Here is a 27,615-nt window from a genome sequence, read left to right on the forward strand (position 1 = left end):
TGACTGTATACTCTCTTTTTACTCCACTCAAGTTTATTGAATGTTTGAGAACATGCGTCTTTGTGACAGAGTTAACTTGTTCCTTTTAGTGCACGCAATTTAAAGATAGTTGCACTTGGTACTAAGATGAGAAATAAAATATCAGTAAACGCAACCACAAGAGGCACGAAAAATTGCCGATTGAACTTGAATACTCATTGGACAGTAATTAAAAGGATATTACGCTCGGTAGGTCTAGGAATAAATAGCAATCCCTGTCAAGTCTGGCTTCCGTGAAGCTTCTTCTTCTTCTTCTTCTTCTTCTTTTTTTCTTTCTTTTTTTTTTTTTTTTTTTTACACACGAATTAGTTTTGCGTATGAAACACACTTGGGCATCCCGCCGAACTTGTACCATCACGGCCGTTTGCACAAAAAGACATACTTTGCATTTCAATAATATACGTAGTCAAGTAATTGTAGCGATATGTTTAGGTCGTAAAGCACGACAATGCGGGGGCTTCGTTAAAAACCAACAAGGCGAGAAAACCAACTTGGTACCTTTAATTTTGGGACCAGCCAAAAACAAAATGTTTTATTCTGTGTAGTGTAACACTGTGCCTTCGGGAGGTGTTTGAACAAAGGCAAGTAATTACAGTGATGTTGTAAAGGAAAGTAACAAGGAAAAATCTTAGCGCGAAACGAGCTTGCACCGGTATGCAAAAAAATGATCATTTGTTCGTGTACTGGCAATATGTCGACATAGAACACCGTGGACATCATAAGAATTTGTAAAAATGAATAGATACAAAATCATGCACAGAAGGCGAACGCCAAATGTGAAAAGCCCAGCTTACAGGCAAAAAGTTGTTTTAGCAAAGAAGCTCCGAAATGTTGAAGCATGCTTACGCCATTTCCTAAGACTTGAGAAAAAGAAACCTCAAACGAGGCTTTGAAAATGCAACCACATTATGAAGAGAGAGGGAGAAAAAGAACAAGTAAATGCAAGAACGAGTTTTGTTCTGCAAAGACACCAACCACAAAAAATGTGCATTCACAAAACATTCATCTAGCACTTAAATACTTTCACATTATATAAACAGTCAGCAAATTAGCAATCGCACGCTGACCTATTAAAAACAAAACATGTGTTTCTCCTTGCCTTGTACTATGGTGAGTATTAAAACTTACGTCAAATGCCTCTGACGCCAAGGGGCAACCATGCAACATGAAATGGAACAAAATAACAAGTGTGATACTTAGTGATACTTCATACAGCAACACATTTAATGTAAATACTTCCTTGAAAGTAAAAACTAATCGATGAACCAGAAAGCTTAATGGGGCCTCGGAGTAATGGCAACACTGCTACATTTTGTTTTTCTGTCCTGTCCTAACATTCACATTCAGACTACGCCGTTCAGAGTCCAGACCCTCACAGGCCTAAATGCTCATGGAAGCTCAAGGCAATATGGCTAAGCCATTTCTGACCATGGGATAAAATCGCTTCAAGGATGGCTATTAACTCTGCTGATCTATTAAAAAAAAAAAAAAAATCTCGAACACTGCACCGGGAGCACTAAACACACTTTATATGACTTTTCACCCATTTTCTCACCCATGTTGATGTTATTCGTAAGAATGCAAAACACAGCTTTTACCAATGTCTCTCGAAAGTGAGTGCACGTGCCCGTAGTTCTTTCGCTGGCCCAGGGTACTTGTACTTCCAATGTGCGCATCAGTTCCAAACGACTTCAACGTCAGCCCATAGACTGACTATACCTGCCAGAAATGCCAAACCAGGTAGGACACAGCGCTCGCTTAACGCAATGCCCGAAGATAAACGCACACAGTCCGTTCACAAATGTTCAGCGAGTTCCATATGTGCTACTATCATAGATGTGATCTGAAACGAAGCGCCCCCACAAAAGCTCACACTGTCACCGCGAACAGAATAAGAAGAGAAGTCTTAAATTGTGTCCAGTTTCGCGCAGATTTTGCAGCGTCCAAAATGTGACCCGTGCCAGAGTTCATTTTCTCGATAGATCGGCACTTTTAGGACACGGAACCACCGTCTTGACTCGTCGTCTTCATTCTTAGCGGTCGTGCGATGCAAAAGCGTCACCACTGCCACAGTCCCCGTACCAGCGTCATGCGTAGTACGGGCTCAGACCATTGGCTCTGTGCCCAGCGTGAGTCAGCGAATGTCCAGACAGGTTCGGGTACAGGTTGCAGGCCCCCGTGGCGCTGGGTGTCCAATACTGGCTGCGTACGGCAGCGGCCGCGGCGGCCGCCGAGGGTGGTAGCCCCACTGGTGATGGCTGATGGGCTCCGATGTAGTTACTCCTGTAGTGAGGCAGGAACAGCTCTGTCTGCAGCCGATAGGCGGCCGAGGACTCGGCGGTGGGCGCCTGTTGCGCCTGCGTCAGGCCGTGGAAGTCGAACTTGTAGGCGTACCGCTTGCCGTGCACCTTTGTCATGATGTTCTTGTCGTAGTAGTAGCGCAGTGCGCGGCTCAGCTTGTCATAGTTCATGTTGGGCTTACTCTTACGCTCGCCCCAGCGCCGAGCCACTTCGTCCGGGTCGATGAGCTTGAATTCGCCGTTCTGGCCCTCCCAGGTGATGCAGTTGGCATTGCTGCTGTCCGACAGGAGCTCGAGCAGGAACTGCCACAGCTGGATCTGGCCGCTGCCTGCACGGTCGGAAGGTACATAGGAGGATTAAACCAGAAGAAACAATCGGAACTACACTTAAAGGCAGAGAGAAAGGAAGTCGAGCTGTGGACCACGTGGGATACACAACAGAATAACCTTTCAGGCAGTAGTTTCTAATAATGTGACAGTGACGTATACAGGGTAATTAACAGCAGGGAAATGGTTGCTCAAAAATCCCGTCGTGGCGGGAACGACTGCCACCTGTGACGAACCAGGGTAGAACGAGGCGTAGGAGACGGGTACACAAAAGCCAAAAGAAACCGAACAAGGACTGAATGGGCGCCTCAGTTGGACGGTCAAAGTTTCGATAAGTTTACGAAGGCGAGTACACTTGTCGAAAAGTTATAGACAGAAGCTCCCCTTCAACCCTTGTTCGCTTTCTTTTGGCTTAGGCTAAAAAAAGTCTTCTCAAAACATGCCTAGCGGAAATGAACAGCCCCTCAACCCTTGTTCGCTTTCTTTTGACTGCTGGCTATAAAGTTATGAATGCCATATTCTAATGGAAGTTGTACGTGAATGGCTCGGCGCTGTGTCGCTGTTGCATGTTGTGGCTGTCCGCGCAGAGACATGCAGCCGCCTACTGATACTCGTTTCTTCCAGATGAGATCCACATGCCTCATTTTGTGCTACGATCTAGCTACGAGCGCAGTTTGTACGGCACGGGAGCTCATGAAAACGCTTGATGAATAGGTGACAACCATAAACCTTTCCTCGTCTGATGTAATGTGTTACATATGCGCCTTCGTCCACATGTAAAAAGCGCATGCCGGTGATGCCACATGCGCTCGCTTTAGCTCTGCGTTTTCTTTAAAGGAAAAAAGCAAACGCAAAAAATAAATAGCCGTGTAGTGTCATCACAAGAGAATAATATGTTACTGATGTAGCATACTTGAGCTCTAGTCAGTTTCACATAAGCACTATTACTGCGGGCTGTTAGAAGAAGAGCGAAAGAAAGGTTTAATCAAAACTAATAAGTATGTATCCGATCGAGTTCTTTCTCAAGTGTAATTCCTGGATTTTTCAGTTCACTGATACCTGAGAGCTACACCTACATTACTCAGGCCAGAAAGCTGAACGCCGGTGGTCCCTGATCCCTTGCCTTTGTTTAGCGAATGAAGTGCGTAAATATTTCTGGTTCAGTTTCGAATATGATTAGGAGAGGGAAAAAACAGTAAAACATTTTTCCCTCCTTCGGCGCCAATAAGTGAGGGAGATGCCGCAGTTTCGCCACTCTCTCTGAGCGAAAAGAGTATTCGCTGCTAGCTCTGTCTAATCCTATTTCAACAGCTGGCATATTCTCGAAGGCGCCAGCATCACTGCCCAATGTGGAGGGGCAGAGAACGCTCGATTATTCACTGCGACATTCGACAGCCGTACTGTTTTCCCCGAAAGGAGTTTCCTGCATACTTATCGCTTTCATATTTAGCTTGCTGTAACCAAACACCTGATAATCAATACGCCTCGTGTAAATATAGCTCTCCCAGAGATTTCTCGGTTCTGTAAATTTCTGCCCTCTATCGGACAAAGTCTTTGCCCGCGAAGACGGTGGAGATTTATCCAAACGCTTTAATCGAATCTCTTTTAGTTAGATACTACAGCGGCCCAGCAAAACTGCGGTGGATGTCCCCCAGCTTTCTGAACCGTCCTCGTGAAGATTAACAGCCAGGCTAACGAGCTCACAAGTACCGTGAGAAGACGCCGTCCGCCGCAGCCGTATTATTCCGTAGGCAACCGCGTATGATACGGCTGCGGCCTCGACAGACCGCTTTCACAGCCCAGCGCACGCGGGCTTCGGCGGACACTAACGAAGCGTGTCCCCATGTGAGCATAAAGCCCATATCTGGCCACACCTGCTTACATATGGCAAGCGGGGCGGGCGGCCAGAGCAGAGGGGCTTTCAATAGCCGCGGCGACTGCGGGGCTTCGTCGGGGAGAACGACGAGGAGTGACGTTCTAATCGCGATAAGCACCGTGTCAACGCACGTGCTGCCGGCAACCGGAGCCCCAGCTAATGCACACACGCACCTACAAACACCCGCCAACTCGCCATATCCCCCCTGCGGTGCGGTCCGAAAGTAGAGCAGGAAATGGATGGAAGCGAGGGAGGCTAGAGGAGGACAGGCGACACCAAGGCCACGAATCATGAGCTGCGCTGCATGGCTCCTCACAGCCAAACTTTGGGGGAATGGAGGGCTTTTCGTTTTATCGTGGGTAGCGTCAAGAAGGAAGCATGCGATAGCTGTAGCGCTGATCGCGTTCTACGTGCAGGCCACTGACGTACACGAGCGGCTCTAAAGAGAGCGGGATGGGTTAAACGCGGTTTCATTTTGGGGTATTCAGAGCGTTAGGCTGGAAACAATAAGAGTGGCTAGAACACTGCGCTTCTTAGCTACATAAGGAATTAATGAGAGCAAATTAATGCTAATCACCACAAGACAAATAATTGCAGGGGCAGGATTAAAAATTAACGAGAAGAAAACCGAAATGATGTTTGAAAGCCTGGGGAAACAGCATGAGTTTGTAATACGTAGCGACACCCTGTAGAAAGAAAAAGCAGCAGTTGCCTGAGGGGGGGAAAGTGGAGCGGAGGGGGGGGGGGGGGGGGAGGGTTCATTCTACTGTATAGAGGACTGTTATGTTTTTTCGTGGGTAAAAATAGAATTAACAACTGTTTTGCCGTAACGAAACTACCACGTTTGTTTTCACAGCCATATAAGCCTTCAGAAAAACAGCTCTGCGCTTTGCAGATATCTTGCGCTGCTTTTAGTAGTAAATCATTGGTGGAAATCACGTGTTAATTTGCGGACAGATAACGCCCCCCTCCCCCTTCAAGGAAAAAAAAAAAAGAGAAGTCAGGGTGGAAAGGGTAAACATTAACTGTCGTCAAAAGAAACATTCCTGGTTAGAACTGTAATTTTACACCTCGGCTGACGTACAGTGGGCGAGGTATAGAGACAAACGGCAGGAAATATTTCCGTAACCCTGTATGCAACATTTGGCTTGGATGCAGTACAACAGGTCGCGGCAGATTCCTAGTGAAGTGCTGAAAGTGAACCTCTGTCGAGAGCAACTAGGCGTGCATGGGCGGGAGGCCGGCGCAAGCGGCTGCTGGAGTGCGCGCCCTTGGCTTCACGGCCCCTCGAGCGGCAACAAAGCCGTGACTAACGCTCCAGATTGAGCGACGCGAAATCAACCGGCTTCACTGCGCTCCACCGCGGCTGGGGGCCACCACACGCTGGCGCTCATAAAGCAAGCAATGCCAGGTTGACGTTACGAGAGCCCTCCGCAAACAGAACGGGAGCGGGGTCGGGGAAGGCGATGAAAGGGAATAAAAAGGCGGCTGGGGAAAAGGCAGCCAGTGATATGCAGCCGTGTATAACTAGATATAGGTGGAAAGAGTGTGTGTGTGTGGGGGGGAGGGGGGGGGGGGTGGACGGCACACGTGGCCATAGAGCAGGAAGGGGGGGGAGGGGCAAGAAGCTCTTAATGGGACCACGATGATATGTAAATATGGCTGGGCGAAGCGCAAGCGCTGACGCGGTCACTGAGCGAGTGAGTGGCTCCCGGTTTGCGTGCATGCGTGTGAGCTCTCCGGTGAGAAGGACGGCTGTTCTGGATGTAAAGGAGAAGGGCTGGAGGGCGATAGAAGGGCGTTATGGCGGGGTGAGCTTAAAACACTTTCTCGAGGGCCTTTTAAACAGACAGCCGGCTGGCCGGCTTCGCTTCGAGTGGAAGAGGGACACGACGTTCACTTCCGGGCCGCGGAAGGACTTTGATCGGCTTCGTCGTCAGCGTACTTCGCGTCGCGGGCGTTGCGATAATGCAGGACTACGACAGAGGCTGCGGAGCGGAAAGGGAAGGCATGGGTGCTACGACGTGACTTCCTCCGCTGTGGGAGTGAGCGGAAATCTTGTACATATTTCCGGGAACGGCGGTATGTTCGAGCGTGTTACTCCAGGCATAAACGCTTCCGATTCCCAGTGCCTGTCGCAGGGTTAGCTCAGGATGTAAAGCGAAGGCCGAACCGACGACAGGCCGTTCTGTACGGCAGCGCCGAGGGACGGCGGTTCTCGGAGACCGGTGCATGGGCCGTCACGCATGGCAGATGTCCTGACGACCCAATCTGCCGACGCGACTGAGATCGCGGAGCAGAGGGCAACGAGTGGGTTGAAGGCCGAGCTGCGTTCATTTTGTTTTTCTGCTGTCAAGAGCGTCCGTTAAGAGAGACGACAATCTGTAGCATCGGTGAACTTTTAGGTCCCGGTCTGGAAAACATATGGCCGGTGCTCAAAAACACTTTCGGAAGTGTGCATTTTGTTCCGAAGTGCACCCTTTGACGAATCATATATCGAAGAACATGCGATTTCAACATGCGGATGGATTTCGATGGAGTTGAAAATGCACTAGAAAAAAATTGGGGGATATTTAAGCGCCGCCTTTGAAGGTATGACCTTACATTGTTAACGGCTCCTGTATGTGGCCCTTGCGGCTCTTATTTATTTATTTATTTATTTATTTATTTATTTATTTATTTATTTATTTATTTATTTATTTATTTATTAGAGATACTATCAGTCCGGTCAGGACCAAGATAGGAGCGATACAGGGTACAGATTGCTACTCGCTTCAGCACTAATCCTTTCATTTGTGCGTCTTTCATATATAGCACATATTCCTTAGCATACACTCGTCAGCAATACCCAATGATGTGAAAGACCAGCCGTCTGGAAGTGTGGCCTACAGGAGTAACGTTTCTTACTCATCGCCAAATAATCATGGTGCTTTCGGTTTCCGCCTCCCATCTCAATGGAGAAGCTGGAGTTAGCAGCTCCTGCCAAGTCACGTGGTCTTGTGACGTCACGCACTCCGCCAACCAATCAATGTCCGGCCGTGCCCCCTACCAACCACCACCTGTCAGAGGTGATTTTTTTTTTTTTTCGCTCACAAACCGACAATTAAAGCGGCTGCCACTTTTCGATGTAGGCGCAGAGCAAGGAGCCCGGCCGTGTGCTGTGCGATATCAATGCACGTTAAAGAACCACGGGTGGTCGAAATTTCCAGAGCCCTCCACTACGACGTCTATCGATCATAGCCTGAGTCGCTTTAGGACGTTGAATTTCCCCACAAACTTTCCAACCAACAACACCGACAACGCCGTACTTTCTCCAGAACGGGGCCTTTAACGCTATCACTTAAAAACGCCTGAGAGCTGCTTAATCACAGTGCTCATTAAAAGCCACTCTTTTATGCTGCATGCACATAAATTCATTGTTTAATTAAAAGTGAGGTGCGGACTTGTCAAGACAAATATCTGGTTACAGACACCAGAGCATTATATTTTCTCTAAACGAGTTTTTCTTCCGGGATAAGCAGGATAGTAGAAAAATACAAAGGCATAATGCTCATGAGGACCCGGTTTTGGTGAAAAACAGTCGTAGGTCGAACATCAAGCTATAGAAGCTCCCGAATGACATCCATGGTGACACTAGGCCAACTCATTCACGTCTCACGATCGACCATAAGAGATGGAACAGGTGCTGGCATGGATTTGACATGGTATTTATGGCGTATAACGAATACACGCTTATACTAGTGCATTTGCACAGAAGGGTGGGTGCACCCGCAATGTACTGTCAGATGTAGGGGACAGCAATGTTCTAAGCGCCGAATACCACAGTATGTGTGCAGGGGAACGCATGCTTGCTTCCAATTAAAATGCGTTTCTTTGACGTACCTTGTGAGGAAAACCGTGCGCTAGCTGCCCGGAACATTTGAAACGAGTCTGAAATGAAAAGAACACAAACAAATGACGACGTCAATATTGTACGACCAGACATAAATGAGCTGAGTTTAATTTCGTTTACAACTGGTTGCACTAAGAAAATCGATCATTATGTCCCTGCGATATTCAAACTCAGATTGTTGCTGCTTCCAAATTTTTAAGGGGTTTTAAGCCATGCTGCATCCAAACACCGCCAGAATTAGAGCTGTGGAGACGGACGCACCGGACTTTGTATCTATGATACGCGGAGCGCTCAGGAGGCATTTCTAAGCGTCTGACAACCTGTCGTTAAGTTTTTCTCTAGTCTGTGCCCTCTGCCATGACAAAATCCCCTGCGCTCGTATCGCCCTCGCTCCGCAAGCGCGGTAACCGTCATATTAAATATAATTTTCCGGCAAGTAATAGTATACTATTACTGTTCAAACTGAGTTAGCGTACGTGAAGATTTCCATTTCAGGCTCCAAATTACATATATTTTGCATCCTTGCTGTTATGGAGCCATATATAAGGCTTCAAATCACACATAGTCGTTTGGGTTGCCTTATACGGCATATTTCCTCATAGCAACACGAAACAAATTTAAAGTGATAGAAGCCTAAACAGAAACAATTGCACACAACCTGATGCGTGTATTAGCGTTATGTCACAGACACCGTCGTCTAGAAAGCACGAACAAGCCTTATGCCTGCATTAGCTAACTCAGTTACTCAGACCAGTACTGCACGATGAACGGCGCGAGAAGGATATGTAGGACATAGCGCTGAATCCTTATATGATCAGGGTGATTTTCTCCTCAGATGTTATAGGCCCGAGATAATAATAATTATTCTGATAACACTAAGCGAGCGCTTTGCCTCAAAAGAATTTTTTTTTTTTCGTCGCGTGCGTAGAAAGGACGTTTCTTGTACGGTGGAGTCGACTTCCGCGACTCGAAGGAGCGCTTCTATACTTTCAGTAAATGGCGTCAGGAAAGCTCCTGCGAATGGGGTTTTGCTTTTAAACAAATATGGACACCAAGCGGTGCAACAATATCCCCACATTTAAGCCCTGGTTTCACGAAATTATTCTCACGAAAAACTAGGAAGATTGTCCAGCTCAATAAGGGAGGGGTGGTTTTTCGACGAGTGTCGTGCAGTGTTAGAGCAGGCCGTAATCACGTGAACGCAGCTTGTTGGTAACAACTGCCTTGATTTTTGCCCTGTAAGCGTTTTTTTTTCTTGTTGGCCATATAAAACCTGTTCAATATCTAAACAGGCGAATTGTATGGTCCAAGTATATTGAACAAAAACTAGTATAAAAATCTGGTGTTGCCAATATCATGCTTTCCTCCTGTTTAGAAACGAAAAGACTGGTTCATACTAAGCACTATATATCACCCAAGCCAGGCATATAAAAAAGAAAAAGAGAATTATAAGCATTTTAATGAAATACAGGTAGGTAATTTATCCAGCATTTCAATTCCGCGGACTTGCTACTCTGCGCATGGAAGGGGCTGAGGAGGAAAAGACGGGAAGAGAGAGGCGGAATGGATAAATAATGCAAAAGAAATATTCTGAGGTCATGGAATGGGGGGGGGGGGGGGGATCAAAATTTGCCAATTTACCGTATACCTGTAAGCTATAAAATCATTAGAGATGATGTACAATGTCCCACAAATGGAATTACAATGTCCATTGCTTACAAATTGCGCAGTAATGAGGAGCCGGGTCGAGGCTTCAACGTTTTTTCCAAGATTTCAACAACGTCTAGAAAAGAAAATTGCGCCTCTGCTGGCTATGGAAACCGATAAACAATCCGTTGCTGCAGGCACTTGGGTGAGCGACAACACAATTTAAACGTTAACACACGTATCGAAGTACTACATAATAAAAATGAGCAGCGCAGCTTACCAGGTGTCGAGGACCTCTGCGGGGACTGGGCATCGGCTTTGCTCGATGCCGTGAGCGACTGGGCGCTGAAACCTGGTAAGTGTCAGAAATGGAATGAGAGAGAAGAAAGAAGGGCATGAGAAAAGCGAAAACCCATCGTACAGACGGGAAGCCATAAGCGCGCTTCAAGGGATTCTCTCGCGGTTTTCGATTGCCCAGCCGACACCGCACGCGTGTGGGCGATTAAGAAATGGTCGCCGCCTGCTGGGGCAGGCAGCGGAACTTACGAAGGACGACGACCCTATACAGCACGCAGTCAATAGCGCGGCCGCGTAGGCGAGCAAATTTATTAAAATTATACGCATCACTTTCTAAAGCTCGCTACTCTGCAGTGCATTAATCACGCAGCTTGGTACCGTTAGTAGAGTAAAATGTAAAAAATGACATCCTTTCGATGGAAAACGTCAGCGACAGAGGTGCATTCCAAACAGTTATCCATATTGAAACGGCGCTCGATAAGGAAGCAGGATCGAATTCCGGCCCCAGCGGCTGCGTTTCGATGGAGGCGAAACGGAGTGGCCTCCGTGTGCTATGCGATGTCAGTGCTCGTTAAAGAACCCCAGGTGGTCGAAATTTTCGGAGTCCTCCACTACGGCGTCTCTCATAGCCTGAGTCGCTTTGGGACGTCAAACCCCACAAACCAAACCAAACGTCTGTTTACGACCTGTGAATGGCCATCACTAAAGAAGAGCGGAACAGAGCCCTTATTAAAACGACACAGAACGCATAAATGTGCAACGCAGAGTCTTATTAACAGCAATACGAACCGTTTACATAAAAAAAAAAAATATTGTAATGTTAAGTTATTGCTGCGTGCGTTTTTGTTTAGTTTTTATGTAAAATTACTCTGCTTACCGCAGGAAAACAAGCACTGCAGTTTGACCGGCCTAAAAATTGTTTTCAACCACCGATTTGAAAATTTTGGTTTGTTGTGCCACATCATAGTGAAGACGATGAAATTCGACATTATGATCAAACCATAATGTAAACTTCTTACGAAGGAAAAAAAATATATTTGCCGAGCATTGACAGGATCGTAAAAATATTAGAGAAATAATAAATACATTTAGTTAGTAGAAAGAAGAATAAGAACCTATAATATGTGTTTGGTGCGTAATTTTGTTGCAAACAAGCATTGATAATTTACAATGCTCTCCAAGCTAACTTCCAGTAAACCGAAAAAAAAAAACTTACTTATTCGCGCGCATGCGCTTTGAACAATAACAACACAGTGCAGTGCCTACGTCGACCCCGGACTGTCCTGCAGAGAACTGTCCACATGTGGGTTGGTGGCACGTAATAGTTCAGAATGTAACTGACACCTTCACAGCGATCCGGGAACGGCGGAAAAGAAAATTACAGTCAGACACCTGTTTATAGTTCGGGCTGCCTGAACAAAAATCAGATGAACGGACGTCATCGTTTCGCAAAAATGTGTCGCTTGCACCTACAAGTGAAGTGTCGACGGCGCGAAATCGGGAGAACGCCACCGCTTCTGAACAGAATCAATGCAAGACGGGAAAGCCAACTTGCGAACCATGCTTAAGGCGAACGTCCTGTGCTGAGCTACTTTGTGCAACGTTTCATGCGAAGTGGTTTCGAGAATGGTCCACAAACTGAAGCAAGGCCTTTCTGCTCCACACTAAATGCGGTACCTGTTCAGAAGCAGCCAGGATTGCTCACAGTGAGACATTTTGTGCAATCATTTAAACTGAATGACTGAATAGGCAAGCTAAGAGCTAAAATGTACACGGACAGTTGGGATGAATGAATGAATGAATGAATGAATGAATGAATGAATGAATGAATGAATGAATGAATGAATGAATGAATGAATGAATGAATGAATGAATGAAGCCTATATTTGAAGGATGGGGACGGCTCTGTGCCGCTGTTTGGGTAATTAGGGAGTTAGAAGGGATGGGAGTGTAGCTTCGTCCTCACGATCCTTCAAGCTGTTGCTTGTTGCTTGCCATGCTGCCGATCTTCGCCCTGTAAGTCGACCCCTCTCACACTACTCGCAGCAAGCCCCTCTCACTGCCAAAGGTGGTAATGGAATGTTGTATTGCGGTGCTCGATAGAATCTGATCTGCTAGGGTGGGCATGTCATCATGTGGAATATGCGTAATTTTGTTTCTTCCTCGAGGAAACGACGCGCATTGCCATATATCATTTTTTAGGTCTTCTGTACACTGCTCCTCACAGTGGGTGCATATGTTGTGTTTGAGTGTTGAGTTGAGTCTCGGCGTGTCTGCCGAGAAACCACTTGTCAAGTATGTGTAGTGTGTAGGCTGTGTTTGTTATTACTTTGTTGAGAAACACGAGTATCTCTTGTGGTCGAGTGAGCCCTTTCGTGCTGTAAAACACCGGTGTTGGTGTTGCTTCATATTACCTAAGCCTGCTGTCGTGTTTTATTTTGGTGCGTACATAGTACATCATCGCTCTGACAGGGGAGCCTTTAGTGAACAGTTGGGATAAAAATGGCCCGTATACCTTTAATGAACAGTTGGGATAAAAATGGCCCATGTAGAATACAAGTTAAAAAAAAAAAAAAACAGCAGTCGCCAACTATGGACAGTGGTACATGGTATGTGCATTATGCCGCTCAACAGCAAACGAGATAGCTTTGAAATTTGAATCCCACGGAGAATCCAGAGGCATCGAAAACTTTGAGCTGGTAATCTGGTATGATGCATAGCTTTTTAGTTAGATAAGAAGATAAGCTGTAATGGCGGTCTACATTCTGCCGCGCAGAAATTGTGAGAGGTGATCACCGCTCCGTAGACTTGAGTTGTATCCTACTAGGCATGGCATTCTTTATCAAGAAAAACACACCACGAACTGCACATAGCTGACTTAGTATGCAGATCCTCAGTAAAAGAAGTAACGACGGGAAGAGAAGAACCCAGAATGTTGCACAGAGAACACTAAATCCATTTTCTTATATACACCCACGAGCAGGATATACGGGCATTTATTAGCCGAAGAGGAAATGAATGAAGTACGCTTATTTCCTGCAGTTACAAAACGAACCAATGGAGACAGAAAGCAGTAGTGTGTAAACAAAAACAAGGAAGCAAACGCTTAGTGAAAGGAATGCTGTGAAAATTCGTATTATAAAACCAAACCGTTATATTTCAAGCAAATGCCGCTGGACATTGGCAGGATAAAATTACTATACGTGGACCGTGAGAGACGCGAAAAGAGGGGAGCGGAAAAATTTCAGCTACTTAAAATTTCTTATTGTGGAGCAACACTGTACATCGTCTGGGCTTTAGTGCTTTGCCTCCACCGAAATGCAGCCACGGGTGACAAATCGAATTTGGCATACGCCTTACCAAAGAGGGAAAGAAGTGAAATATTCAGAATCGCACAGCAGTTGTGCCCCTTGTAGGACGTGGGTAAATGTCCATATAAAACGTAGTACGAATAGCATTCGCGTGGACAGCCCTTTAGAGCTAGGCTATATGTTCCTAAAATACAATGGGAAACAACTTGGCAACGAGCAGCTCCACGATGGCTCACCGATTATGCGATGGCTCACCGATTATGGCGCTCGAATGCTGAGTCCAAACACGTGGGCATGATACAGGACGCGGCGACCATGTTAATTCTGATGGAGGGAAACATCAATGCACGTCAAACAACCGTAGCGGTCGAAATTACTCCAGAGCCCTCCGCTATCACCTCCCCCATACTCTGAGCCGCTGTGGGGCTTTAAACAAAATATAGGCTACACACGGCCAGAAGACTTGGCTTAAACTGGAGTCATCCAGTCACAGTGGTCTTGTACCCGCAGCTACATTATCGCGTAAGCCGCCAGCAATTACCTTGTATCATCAAGCGCGTCATCGTACAGACCCTGCCTAAACAGCGAAAAGCCAATCTCAAGTAAAACATGCGTGCTCTCCTGATCCGGCAGCAGGCTGAACTCATGGCGCCTCAGAAAGACAGGATAAAAAAACGCAGAGAGGAGAGTAAAACGGCGGCGCATCACACAGTTGCGCTAGAGCAGCCAGTGGAGGACTGGTATACGAAGGTAGGACAACGGCGATCCGGTAAGCAGCAGGCCTAGAATTATCCTCCGCGGCGGCGATGAGGTGGCGCCGAAGGGCGCCGTCGCGACTTACTGCCGCGCCGGGGCAGGTAATTTATTATACCTGAGCTGCGCCCCTTACCTATACTAGCCCGCTTCTAAGCTGACACCAAATGAAATGATCGCGAGTAAACGGCACCGCACTTTGCCCCCGTCGGACGAGAACTATATAGACAAGAGCCTGGCGGTCTGTGGAACGCGTTCCCACGTCTCGCCGCGTTTTGCGACTGACGCCGCCACTCCCCAGTGCCAGACATCTTGTCCGCATCTCTGAGCAGCGGCGCTGACCGCAGTCATAATGACCTCACGCACGTTATACAGTTCTGGACGCGTCTTTTAGGGCAACACAGAAAATGCCCAGAGACGCATGCTCTTGCGATATGGTCCATCGACTACACCGTACGAGATTTGGCACCGTGTCGAGCGATATGTCTCCCCACCAAGCTGCTTTCCAAAGCCATTTTCAGCGGGGGAAAAAAAATAAAAATAAATTCGCGTCATTGAGTCAAAGCAGGTCAATCTGGAAAGGGTAGCAGCACAGACGCGGCCCAAACTTGGGGTTGTTGATAAATTGATGGAGCCGCTCCTGTTCAGAGCAAAGCCAATAAAAAATTTTCAGTGACCAAGAAAACTAATTCATTAATTTGTTTCTCTATATGGTTCGTCCGTATTAAGTTGCACTTAATAAATGTGAAAAAAAACATGACAATATTTCGTGACAAGCAGCAGTTTTCATTCTCATGCCATGACATTTTTATGCGCCTTCAGAAAGCAAAAATTAAAAGCGTAAATATAAGTAAGATCATCTCTGCACTTAGCACTAAAACGTCTGTAAAATAACTAGCTGATTATTCGCTCGCCCTTTCAGAAGGAACCTGCAGTCGCGGCTACTTTCTTGTTTATCACAGGGACGCCTCTGCACACTAGGCAACTGATATTTCGATTATTATGGAAACGATTTAGAGTATGGACAGTAACACTTGCATTTTAAGTGAATATTTCAGGGGGTGAAAGTCGGACTCTATTTTTGCAGGCATTGCAGGTACCTGCGTGACAAAGGAACATGCGCATATATTTTTGTTCTGTTAGGCTTCTTTGAGTATTTGTCTAATTCGTGGTCATTTCGAACATAAAGCTACGAGCTTTGCGTTAACCGGCGTATAAAGAATGGGCCATCCTGTTTTCAATTCCATAAAGACCGCATTAGGAAGGTTGTCCGCTTCATGAAGTTCCCTCGAATTCTTGTGCCATAAACTTCCATAGAGGTACGCAGATTATCTGAATCGTACGCCTCTCTTTAGCTTTTATTAGCAATGAACACACTGCTGATCCATCTAGCTTTTTTGCGACTTACGTCAGCATGTGTAATTGCAAGATGCAAGTAGATATAACTATGCGCCTTGCGCAAAAGCAACAGAAAACATCACTGTAAACCAGAGAACATTAAATGCCCCCTTAATTAGGCTTACAAAATAGAAGAAAAGAAAGAAAAGAGAATTTAAAAATGGTGTTCTTAGGCTCATTATCATGACCGACTCATGAAAGTATCATAGATATATGCGTAAAGTGTCGTATTATGCTAAACATAATAAGCCATATTAGATATATATTGAGGGAGGAACTCGGAGGTATTTGGAAAAATAAGAAAATCATAGAGTGCCCCATTGAACGTTATGAGATGGTTGTCAAGCTGAAGTATGGTCTTCGCAACCAGCAGTATACTGCTGCGTTCCTCGCTGCATATCCTCTGTCCGTGGTGGTTTTTCAGCTGACGTTACCCAAAGAGGCACGTAAGCAGTAACATGATGAATCATTTCTGTCACCAAAAACAAAAAGCTAAAGCTACGTGTCCAGAATACCTGCTGTCGCGGCACTTCTCATGAAATGCTGCTTCACCGCTTCCGGATTGAATGTGGCCGTGCTCTCAACTAAGCTACAGTAGAAAGTCGAGAGACGAGTTACTGCCCTTGGCGCGGTGCAAGCCCCACACTCTATCACATCTCTTGGGAATGCCAGGACAAACCTGACCCAACGTTAATAGTGCCATTCCCGACACACGAGCAGTGGGAGGCGGTCCTGACCTGCGACAACCTGGACCAGCAAGCCTGGATTATCCAGCTAGTCCGCAAGTCAGCTGCTGCCAGCGGAGCCCTGGACTAGGGGCACCGACCACCCAGCTCCTGCGAATTTTTACTGATTATATGCTCATTAAAAGTTTTCTCTCTCTCCCTCTCTCTCGAGCTATAAAAAAAAGGAAAGAAGAGAAAGAAGTGGTGTGTGTGCTTTGAAGTGGAGAAGGAAGAGGATGTTGTTGTTGGATTAATCAGTTGTCAGTGCAGCATTGTCCTTGTTTATGTGCGTGTGTATTGTGTGCCTCTCCTGTTTGTCGTCGCCTATACTCTGCTGCGTGATGCATCATGTCTCAACTAAGTCCCCACGAACTCAAGTAGCTGCTGGAAATAAACGTCGAATCTGAACGCCAGTCATCATCATATAAAACGGGTTCTAAACTTGATAAGTCGTATGCACTTAGTCCTTACATTTCAGCGCCAGACTCGTTTCCCGTGGTTGTCTTCAACTAAAAGGGCTTGGCATTTTGTTGGGTCGTGTTCATGTCGAATCTTCGAGCAATATTAATGTAATTCATGATTGGAGCTCTACGGCTGAACAACGTCGAGTATTGGCGCAGTTTGCTTGCAACGGTTTCAGCGCGTACCGAGGACCACATCTATGTTGACAGGTGCACGCGTATCCCCATTAACACTCCAAAATGACTGATCATGGCGACGGCACTCTCACTCTTTTAAACAAGGGAAGGGCAGTGCCATTATACCATCGTTCTGGCTCAGCATTATTTTACGTGCAGCGTTTAGCCAAGTTAAAAAAAAAAAAATTAAGCGTGCTCGCTTAGAACAGAACTTCTTGAAGATCAGTCTATACGGCTTCTACACTCGCGATCACTAAATATACACCCCGTATCCTCACTAACAGCGCATAATTACTCGGTTAATGAACTTGGTGATATGGGCAGTTTTGTGTCCGCTATTGCAAGTGCTATGTTAAGCACAGGCTTAAAAAACAAACAAACAAAAAGCTCGCAATATACACTTGGCACACATTCACTAAAATAATAAACACCATATACACATAATAGCAGAACTAAGCATTGAACTATCGCTGGCGCCCGTACGTTTGCACCAGTGCTCGCTCTGGACATTTTACAGCAAGCAAATAAAGAAGGCTGAGTGATGCATGAAAGAGCGCACGCAGATCACGCGCATTCATCGAATATAGTTCATGTTACTGCATAAAATGGGCATGGGCAGGACTTGTAGTGCGAAGAGAGGATAACCGACGGTCGCTTAGGGTAAGAAACTTGATTCCAAGGGAAGGAAAGTGTATCAGGGGCGGCAGAAAGTTAGGTGGGCGGATGAGGTTAAGAAGTTCACAGGGGTCAAGTGGATGCAGCTAGCACAATACCGGGTTAATTGGAGAAATATGGTCAGGCTGATGATGGTGATGACGATGACTGCGGTTACCCGTCGACACTATGCCCGTATAGTACCCTTCTGGGTACTATGACTTGAATAACATGGGCAGCGTTCCATACCATGACAAAATCATTTAACGACTTATTATTTTGGGCTCTCATGAACAATCTGATTGTGGACCTCAAGTGAAAAGCACCGCGAAATGTGGAATGTGCACAGGGGTAATTTTCCGTCACATTTGTTTGGCGGAAACCGAGCTGCGACAATGAGCAGTCGGAGTTATGTTTGTCCACGAACATCAGGAACAAATAGATTTGCAAACGCCGCATTTCCATACGTATACGTATCGAAATACTTACGGTTTAACTGCCGTTCAAGTTTGTTGAAATTACCTGCGCGTTATAGACTTCATGCCAGTTAACGTTCAAAAGTATGAGTTTTCTTTCCGGTGAAATTTGATAAACGTCCCGAGAAACCATAACGGTTTTCAAATTTTTGGACGGTAAATAAAGATATCATGGGAATTTCGGGAAAACTGCTAAATGAAGACTCGCATTTTGTAAAGGAACCGATTTTTTTGCGTATGCACCTCCAGTAAGGTTTTGTGCTTTAGCACAAATCATAACGCTGCGCAAATCGCACGAAAACATGTGCCTACTCTGGCATTTCATTTGATAATGTTAAACTGATGCGTTCTCATAATTTTAACAGTCAATGATGAAAAAACGAGTCCACATGTGCAACCACACTTGATGAATAGGGTTGTTCGTTTTCGATGGAAACCTTATTTTTCCGGATTTCTGAAAAGCCTGCACCCGGGAAAATACTCTGGGAGCCCTACTGGATCTATTCCAAAAGTGGCTGCTGAGTCAATAGTTTGATGACTGCCGGTCTCCCTTGATTTCCATGACCGACGGCTAGCTTCGCGAGAGTTTAACCGGTATGCTTGCAGTAAGCAAAGCCCCCTAGTGCAGATGTTGAAGTCACACACTGCTCATGCGATACAACTGTGCGGTGCAACTGACGTGCGCGTCCCCAGGCTACCGCCGATCTGACATTGTTGCGCTCAGCTAATCGTAGCCATGATGTTGAGAGAACGTTCTCTCAGCTGAGATACACACAAAAAGTGGACAGGTCCGGTATGGAAACCGAAATGCTGTGCATGCAGTCGATGGCCAGCTTGTATGAATAATATATTCAATGTCCCAATACTAACCGAGGCTTATTACTGCCAGTACTTATTAATTAGCAAATAAATGCGGAATTCTGGAATATTTTCTTGATGACTCCGATTTTTCCACGTTTACCAACCTAAAACATATATCTCTAATTGCCACTATCCGATTAAAAAAAAATCGATTAGGTTATTACAACTTACAAATTTAAGCCGGGAGAAAACCACCCCGAATTTCAGGATAATCCCACGAATAACCCGATTACTCCTTCATTATCAAGTTGAAAAAGAGTTGCCCAAATTTTAGATCTGAATTAAAAAAAAAAATTAAACTTGAAAGCGAACAACTCCATTGAAAAAGCGCCACCTGAAGAAGAAATGTAAATCTTAAAACGGCCTTCGAATATTGCTGAAAGTTTCCATCAGATACTCTATGTCGCAGTGGCTGCAAATTTCCAAGAACGGTGAGCTTTCCCCTTATACTCAAAAACGGCTGCGATGCCAAACAAATCGTCTTATCGATATGCGATGTGGAATGGATTCCGCATTTTCCAAACGAAGTAAATAAATTTGGTTACTCAGACCAGACTACCTGAGAAAGAAAGTATCAAAATCCACAAGAAACGAAAAACAAATGCAGGTAGCTTGCAGGCTCAAACATTATTTCAACTCGAAGTATTAGAAGCTGCTTGCATAAAAGAAACGGCTTCTGCACGGCACTGACTCTATGGTCACGCTGCTGGCGCCCATGGATATTTATTTTATGACACTATATCAAAAACGAAGTGATCTCCCCATTGGTTCATGAGCAAATCTCTACCATGCTCCTTATTCCCGAGACCAACTCTGCACACTTTAAACATGATGTAACCAACTGCAGCCAGTGTACACTCTCACACCCCGCCGGCAAAGGACTGGTTACAAAACGTGGCGCAGGCTCAAGTGTGGCATGCGTGAGGTGCAACCAACTCACAGGAGGAGACCGAGGTCTGGTGTTCGTAGCCTCCATTGGCCGGAGAGCCCGCAGACCAGCCGGACTTGCGAAGAGCCTCCGAGTACGGCGTCTGGTCTGAGCAGACATGACAACCCGGGGACCGAAGGCCGCCGTCATTCTCCCACGCCAAACGCATTCCACTTGAACGCGAAGGGAACGGCGACGCCTATCCACATCCGAAGCTAAGCGCACGCTTAACGTCGTAAAAATATATATATATATATATATATATATATATATATATATATATATATATATATATATATATATATAATGAATTGGTTCAGTGAACAGTACCTGAACTCTAACTGGTCTACATAGCATGTTTGGCCCCAGAAACAGTTCCATAATAGCGATAGTAGCCGTTTTAAATAGGGCGAATAAATAAGAGGAAAATTAAATAATGCCCTTGCATGGTGTGGCACAAGCACTGTTTCCCTCCCCTAAATGGTCATCAATCCTAGATTCACGAAAATTCGTTAAACCCCGTCATAACCCACTACACAATAAAAAGAAGACGACGTCTATACGCTGCACACATTGACCGAGAATTCTAGATACAAAGTGATGGTGCTGTGAAATCCGGTTCATCCGTACATATATTGCATATAGAACCTGATCATTTTTTTTTTTTTGCCTGAGGTACACCAAGGAAGCTCAACTTTCCCCCCTCCCTTGGAAAAAAAAAAAGAAGAAAAACGAGATAAACGGGAAACAGCAGAGCAATTAACTGAGCATTCCCAATAGCAACAGGTGTCACATGCAATCCGCTACGCGGGTCTACGGCAACACTCCCTCCTGACCTGGTCTAAGACAAATCGCTCGCTCCGGATGCAGGATAATACAAACGATCTGGCCGTTTCCTAACGCTCAGAGAGAAACACGGCGAAGAGCCCAGCATGCCAGGAAGAAGAGGAGCACTGCAGGAAAGAGCGCCTTACCGGGCGCGGCGGCCGCGTAGAGCATCGCGGGTCGGTGTCGGCTGGCGCACAGCGAAATCACGGCTGCTGCGACGACGGTGGCTTCGAGAGCGCCGGAGGACGTTGAGTGTTAACCCTTGGCGGGTGCGCTTCGCCGCAAGACCTTCCTTCCTGGCGGTGCAGCGGTCTCCTGCAGCCGCCGGTCGTCCGTCCGGCGCGGAGGAAAGAAGCTCTCGGCGTGCGTGGGGGTGCGTGCCCTTACGAGGACAGAGGGAGGTGTGTGGTAAAGCTCGAAGGGGAGGGAACGCCGATGAAAGTAAAAGCAACCATGCCTGTTCGGAAACGAAAGGAAGGAGAAAGCGAAGCCTCGAACGAACGAACAAAACTAAGGACAAAACGGATAGCTCAAGCCGACTCGATTCTCGGCGGCTGCCTCGCTTACAGCTGGCAGTCGTCGATTGTCATCTGTTGGAAAATATTTTGTCACCCGGACGGGAACAGTGGGATTGAGGGAAAGAGAACAACGAAGGAAGGAGAGTTGGGGAAAAAGCACTGTCCCGAATCATGCGAGATCCTTTTCTCTCCCTCGCTCTCTTCTCGATACTGGCCCTTTCCCCTCATGACGACAGTCGGTGGTCTTTGGCGATGCGAAGGAGGAACAAAAGAGAAAGAGCAGAGAGCGGACGCAGTGAGCTGATCTTTCCTCGTGGGGAAAAAATCCCGCGACCGCGCTAGCTGGTTTGCTTTCTATCATCTCACTTCTCCCTTCACTCCCCACGCCCGATCGTTGCAAGCGGGACGCGTGTCCCTCCTCTGTACGACCAAGTTCTGTTTTCGGGTTATGATGATGATGTCTAAAAGAGCGGCGAACAAACGCAGATCGCCCAATCAATATGACGTGGAAGGGAGAAAAGGGGGCAGGAAATGGAGGGAGGGGAATGGGGAGAGCCGAGGCGCTGTGCGGATTACAACGCGGCTCGCAGCGGATCCCTCGAAGAGAGGCCGGAGGAGGCGACCACGCGGTTGCTATGGCGACGTCCAATAGAGAAGCGCCATTCCGGTCTCCTCGGATTTCGAGGGCCGGAAGCCGTGATCCGAGTTCCGCCTCCGCCAGCATTTCCACGACATAACAAGCAGAGGACATACGGTGCCGGGGAATAAAGTGATGCGGAATCGGAGAAGATGGGGAGAAACGCGCGGCCTGCAAGTGCTGTACCGGGACGCACCGACCGGGGGATATATCTCCGTGCACGGTGCGAGAAACTGAGCCGGTGTTTTGCCGGTCGTCACTGCGGAGCTGGAAGCATTTTGCGACGTGCAAGAGCAGTCGAAACGCGGAAAATCAAAAGAATAATTCATATGAAATCTGTCGTTCCATCATTACTTTGCGCGTGCGAAGTACGAAGTCAGATTACAAAACTTAGCTCGATAATCATTACTGGTGTTATGCAAATTCTTCAAATCAGCACTTCTTTGCTTCGAATGCAAGCTGTAATTGCTGCTAATGCGCACAGCGCGTTGAAAATTCCGAAAATCTGAAGCATTCTCAAAGGCGTCCCGCGAAGCTACAATGTCTATTTCAACAGCAATAAAGATGCAGCCGTGTAAGCTACTTTCTGAAAACATAAATATTCGCGCTATGCAAGTAAGTGCAAATTTGTTTTATGAGAAGTAAGTGCCAGTAGGATAATGACGATAAGATTATCTCAAACAAAGAAACAACAACTCGCTAATTTGCTCAGAGAAAGCGTTTGAGCAGATGCACCGGTGAGTTCCAAGAATATCGGCAGCATGCAGCAGCCAGTATATCCAATCGAAAAATAGAGAGAAAATTTTCGGTCGTCACCAGAGGAATCTTATGCGGTTCGAAGGCGAAAACCTTTCTAGTCTCATGAGTGGCGTCACCAGAGCGCGTCGGCGGTGCTTTGTTCGGGCAGAGCTTGTCATCAGAGCGTCTCCGCATGAAATGACACTTGAGAAAAAAAAAAGATAATAATGCTGCCGCGATTGGGCAATTCGAACCCGCGTAAGAATGAACAGATCAGCTTTCCTGGCCCACTAATGAGAAAACTATCTCTATATATGTCATGTTTGTCGGCTTCTCTTCTGTCACCCCATAGCTATGCGCGGACAGGCTGTGAAGAAGGACATGATTCCCTGCTATACTATACGCCACCGTGCCAATCACGCTTCATTTCAAACTGGAACACACTGCAGTGCATATCATCGCAGACTGAAGTCGTCGACATCGAAGCGAGGTGCCGCCGTAATCGCCGCTCGTTTGGTCGGGTTTATGTAAGCCCGGTATATGGCTGAGTCCACTCAACTCGACTCCTAAACTTGACCTCCGTATTCGAGTCATGTAAAGAAGTCTATAGTGTCGCAGCAGCAGCAGTAACGCACCCTTTGGTATTTCTCCAGTGCCGGTTCTACAGTGCCCTCAAAGAATTTTTTGACAGCAAACCTGTTGTGACAACAAAAGTTTTTGTATTAAAATCAGGTTCAGTCGGTAAAATCAGGAAAGTGCTACAGTACTACAAAACATCAGAAAAGTCTGACGTGTATACGACAGAACTACAGAATATTTTATCGTATTTTTGACACGGTTCTTAAGTTTGTTTGTTTTCCGACTGGGTACAGTTGTTTTAGGATTCGCTCAGAATGTCGAAATCTATATATCACTACCTATCAAAATCAACAGTCACCGATTAAAGCACCGCTTTGAGTTGCTTAAACCACGTTGGACCCTGCTACTTGGCGCAATGGATGTCTGCGAATATAGTGCATACGTGTTCAAAGAAATAAGCGACACTCTTAACTCGAACGGTTGTAAAGAACATCAGTCATTGATCAAAAGAATAAGCACTGTGACCTCATTCTCAAACCTAATAAACAATACCTCCTCGAATACGTACACACGCGAAGTGTATGCGCAGGCTGTACGAGGAAACAGTGTCACCGCTTTTGTTGGTCAGAATAAGTAGGCTAATTACGTGATCAGAAAACTTGAGCGAGGAGAAAAGAATAAGGCATGCAAGAGCGATATTTTTTCTTTCTTTCCCGCCAGCCCACGCTGCAAATATTACCATGTTTTTTGCGTGACTTAGTAAGCCACGTAATGTTTGAAGCGAGCAGAGCTTATTGTGCATAAAGATTATTTTTAAAGAGCGGGCAATCCTACGTATGTTAACGATAGTTAACATCATTGAAAGGAAACAGCGCTCAGATCAGGGCAGTTTAGCTCATTTTCGCCACCTTCATATATATGTAGGACATGTACACAGCCTACACTCTAAACACGAATTACCCTATATGGGAGTGAAAATGGAGTGACATATCCTATAGCATAATATCTTATAATGGATTACGCTCTAGGACAAGCCACGTGGTAGATTTTCACACACTATGCATACGGAATTTTAAACTCTTGCCAACAGTGGCATCTTCCCGCTTCAAACAACATTTATATGATGTAAATACAAATCTTAGAGCACATTTACTGGCGGCACTAGAAATTTACTAGTTGGCAGTAAAAGGAGATTGAAACCCCGGTTAAGATCTTAGATGATGGTCCCTAAGTTTAATAAATTTGATTATACAGGAAGGAAAACGTAGCAGGGGGCGGCCGAAAGTTAGGTGGACGACAGAGGTTAAGAAGTTAGCAGGGGACAAGCAGATAAAGCTAGTAGAGGACCGGGTTAATAGCACGAATATGGGAGAGGCCTTCGCTCCACAGTCGGCATAATCCGGCTGATGATAACGATGATGATACAATCTTATCTGCGAGAGCCTCGCCTGTTTTAAAATGAGAATCTTGTTCCGTTGCCGGCCATAGGTATTCGCAATTTTCGTAATGAAAATGTACCTCAGGGCGTTTGCATCATACCCTGCTTCTGGGAGTCGCCTAGAGGAGATGTTACTCCGATATTACTTCCTTATATATCTTACTGGCGTTTCGGGTGTGCATAAATCGTTCAATAATGTTTTTCAGTATGCAATAAATTTTGTGCTTTCATGTGACGCCTTTGTAAAGATGAAAAAAAAATATATAACGCAACGCCTTATTAGCTTGCAACCAGCGACAAATTAAAGCTCAGTTACTGTGCATTTTCCAAGAAATTTTCCTCTGGGAACATAGCACCTAGAAGGCTTTTCTCGCTTAAATTCCATGCAGAAAGGAGCTAAATCTGGATGCTGTACGTAAACTAAGGCTTTCCATGCATGCGTATTTCTTCCCCTGCACACAAACCTTGTAGTGCCCGCTTCGTGTCTGCAAAAAGGTACGAATATGTTTTCGCATTACAATTTATTAGACAGAATAAAAAACAGATTAGATTTACATGTGGAGTGTAGCGAACAATGTTATGCAATGGCCGAGAGTGCATGGTGTTCACCAATATCGCCACCTAAGCCCACAGAATAAATGCCCAAGCTACCGGGAATGCAAGTCAAGAAGAAATATGCCGACAATTCATTCTAAAATAACAGCTCTGTACACTGATTACGAGGCTGCTGATGCCCCTTGCAACTTGAAGTTCACCTAAATAATTATAAATCTAAAATCGATAAGAAATGCGTTGAATATGACTTTCTCCGCTGAGTTTTGCCACCCGCTCGGCGGCAAAAGTTAGGGTTGCGCCAGTCAACGTATACGTCCTCGCCGGTTAAGCAACGCCCGCTACTCACCGCCCCGCCGCTACTGCCGTAACCCTGCCGTCAAGGGTGAGACACGGTCTCCCGTATCGGCCCCTACTCGTTTCGCGCTGTCTCGCCGAGTTTCACAACGCGGGGCCGTCGCATACAAAGAAGGAGCGGAGGCCAATAAATAGCCGCGGGTGATCGCCAACAGGCGAAGACAAGGGAACACGCACACACAAACTACAGAAGCGGCAAAACGGAATCCAAAGTAAAGGATCAAGCAAAATCCAGAAGGCCGACTCTCGCAGAGTATGTACCGCGGGAATCGCGAGGAACCGCGGGTCGAAAAGGTAGGGAAGGGTCTTCGCTGTAGGGAGCCAGGGAAAGGGCAGAGACGGAGAGAAAACGAAAGTGGAAGGTGATGGGGAGAGAAGCGATGCTATCGCGCAATCTGGGGAGAGTGGCCTGCCGGGAGCGAGCTACTAGTATACTGCGGGAGCATCGAATCCCTGGCTTCGTCGGCGCGGATCGGAGGGGGTGAGGACCCCAGCGTTTAATGAACTACACGCGGCGCCTCGGCGTTCTGCCCGGAGCCTCTCCATTACGACACTGGCCCCGGTCTAGGCACCGCGAAGTCGAACGGACTCCGACCGCCTCGCCGTCCTTCTCTGCTTTGGAAGGAAAACTATCGGCAAAGAGGGAGAAAGAAAGGAGACAGAATGCGAGCATTGTTCACGCCCGCTATCAACATCTCGGTTCACCCCCCACTCTCGGCCTGTTTCCCCAACTTATTATTCAGCCCCACCAGGCTGCGTTTTCAATATAAGCGGCTCGCAGGGGAGGAGACGTTGGAGGGAGGGAGGGAATGAAACGCTTTTAGGAGGAGGATGAAGGGCGAGGCCAGCCGACTCGACTCGCGGCGAAAAACCAGCGGACTTTGCTTTTAGCCCTGCGAGCTGCCTGTGTTGCCGCAGACACTGGGCGTGATTCCGCGCGCGCACGTATTTGCATAAAGGCGCACGTTGTCGCCACCGTCGCCCATGACGCGACGCGGGAGACAGCAGCGAACGACGCGCCGCCACGATCAAGACGGCACGTGCGTGCAGCCCTCCTCCCGCAATAACGAATGCGCCGATTACCGAGACAAAAGATAAAGCGGCGGCACGAAGAATGGCTTCGGGGGAGAAACGTGCAAGCGCAGGGAGAAGCCGGGGGAAAAAAGGCGCGATAACGGTTACCACGGAGGCCAGAGGCGCGTGGCATGTGAAGTACGCTGGATTACTGGGGCGGGCTCCTTTCTTTTAATAAAGCGCGAGAATGGTGTGAAGGAGTGTTTTTGTTATCCAAGAATCCTCTGCTTTAACTGGGGGAGGGGGGAAGGGGGGGGGGGAGCGTGCTGCGAAAGGGCGGGATACCTATTAAGGGCACATTAAGTCGGGAGTGCCGGTGAAGCTTACAGTGAGGGCGAAAGCCACGCAGGATGCGAACGCGTTTTTAAACGCCAGCGCAGTGCCGCACGGATAGGGTTAACCGCAGCATGGCAATGAGGGGATTTACTGAGCGGATTTTCCGAGGATCACGCGACACCGCTGGCGCGACCAACGGGGCGTTTCTTCACTCGTCGGACAGAGAAGTATGGGCAGCACGCGCCGTAATCTGTCCACGACTGCCTGGCTCGGTTAGGTTCATGAACAATCTGGCAGTGACGGCAAACATCGGCCGATTTCGTAACTCATGAATTTGCATTCAGACAGAGGCAGCTATAGCCATGCACGGCACTTCCAACAAGTGAAATATATTAGTTTCGTGAAAACCTGTTTTGCTATATTTTTGTAAAATCATACATTTTAAAGCGAAAGAAAAAAGTTTGTAAAAAGGCAGTTCCAAAGCTTGCGTTCATAT

The 27,615-nt window shown here is 46.7% G+C and overlaps 1 protein-coding gene across 3 annotated transcripts in view; it reads right to left on the bottom strand.

Moving 5' to 3' along the window:
- Positions 1-524: 524 nt before the first annotated feature.
- LOC146185248 (uncharacterized) overlaps positions 525-27,615 on the bottom strand; it is a 64,046-nt gene continuing 36,955 nt past the window's right edge. For 2 of the 3 annotated variants that reach the window (XM_084606210.1, XM_084606209.1), the window contains 3 exons: positions 10,362-10,433; positions 8,425-8,472; positions 525-2,668 (listed from right to left, as the gene is read on the bottom strand). In XM_084606210.1, the coding sequence (XP_084462336.1) occupies positions 2,127-2,668; positions 8,425-8,472; positions 10,362-10,433 (662 nt within the window). In that variant the 3' untranslated portion in view covers positions 525-2,126. Of the gene's footprint in view, positions 2,669-8,424; positions 8,473-10,361; positions 10,434-20,134; positions 20,231-27,615 lie in introns of all 3 variants that reach the window. The other variant, XM_084606211.1, reaches the window with a different exon arrangement.

This window comes from Amblyomma maculatum, chromosome 6 (genome assembly GCF_055883805.1).
Source record: "Amblyomma maculatum isolate TAMU_Amacu chromosome 6, ASM5588380v1, whole genome shotgun sequence".
NCBI lineage: Eukaryota > Metazoa > Arthropoda > Arachnida > Ixodida > Ixodidae > Amblyomma > Amblyomma maculatum.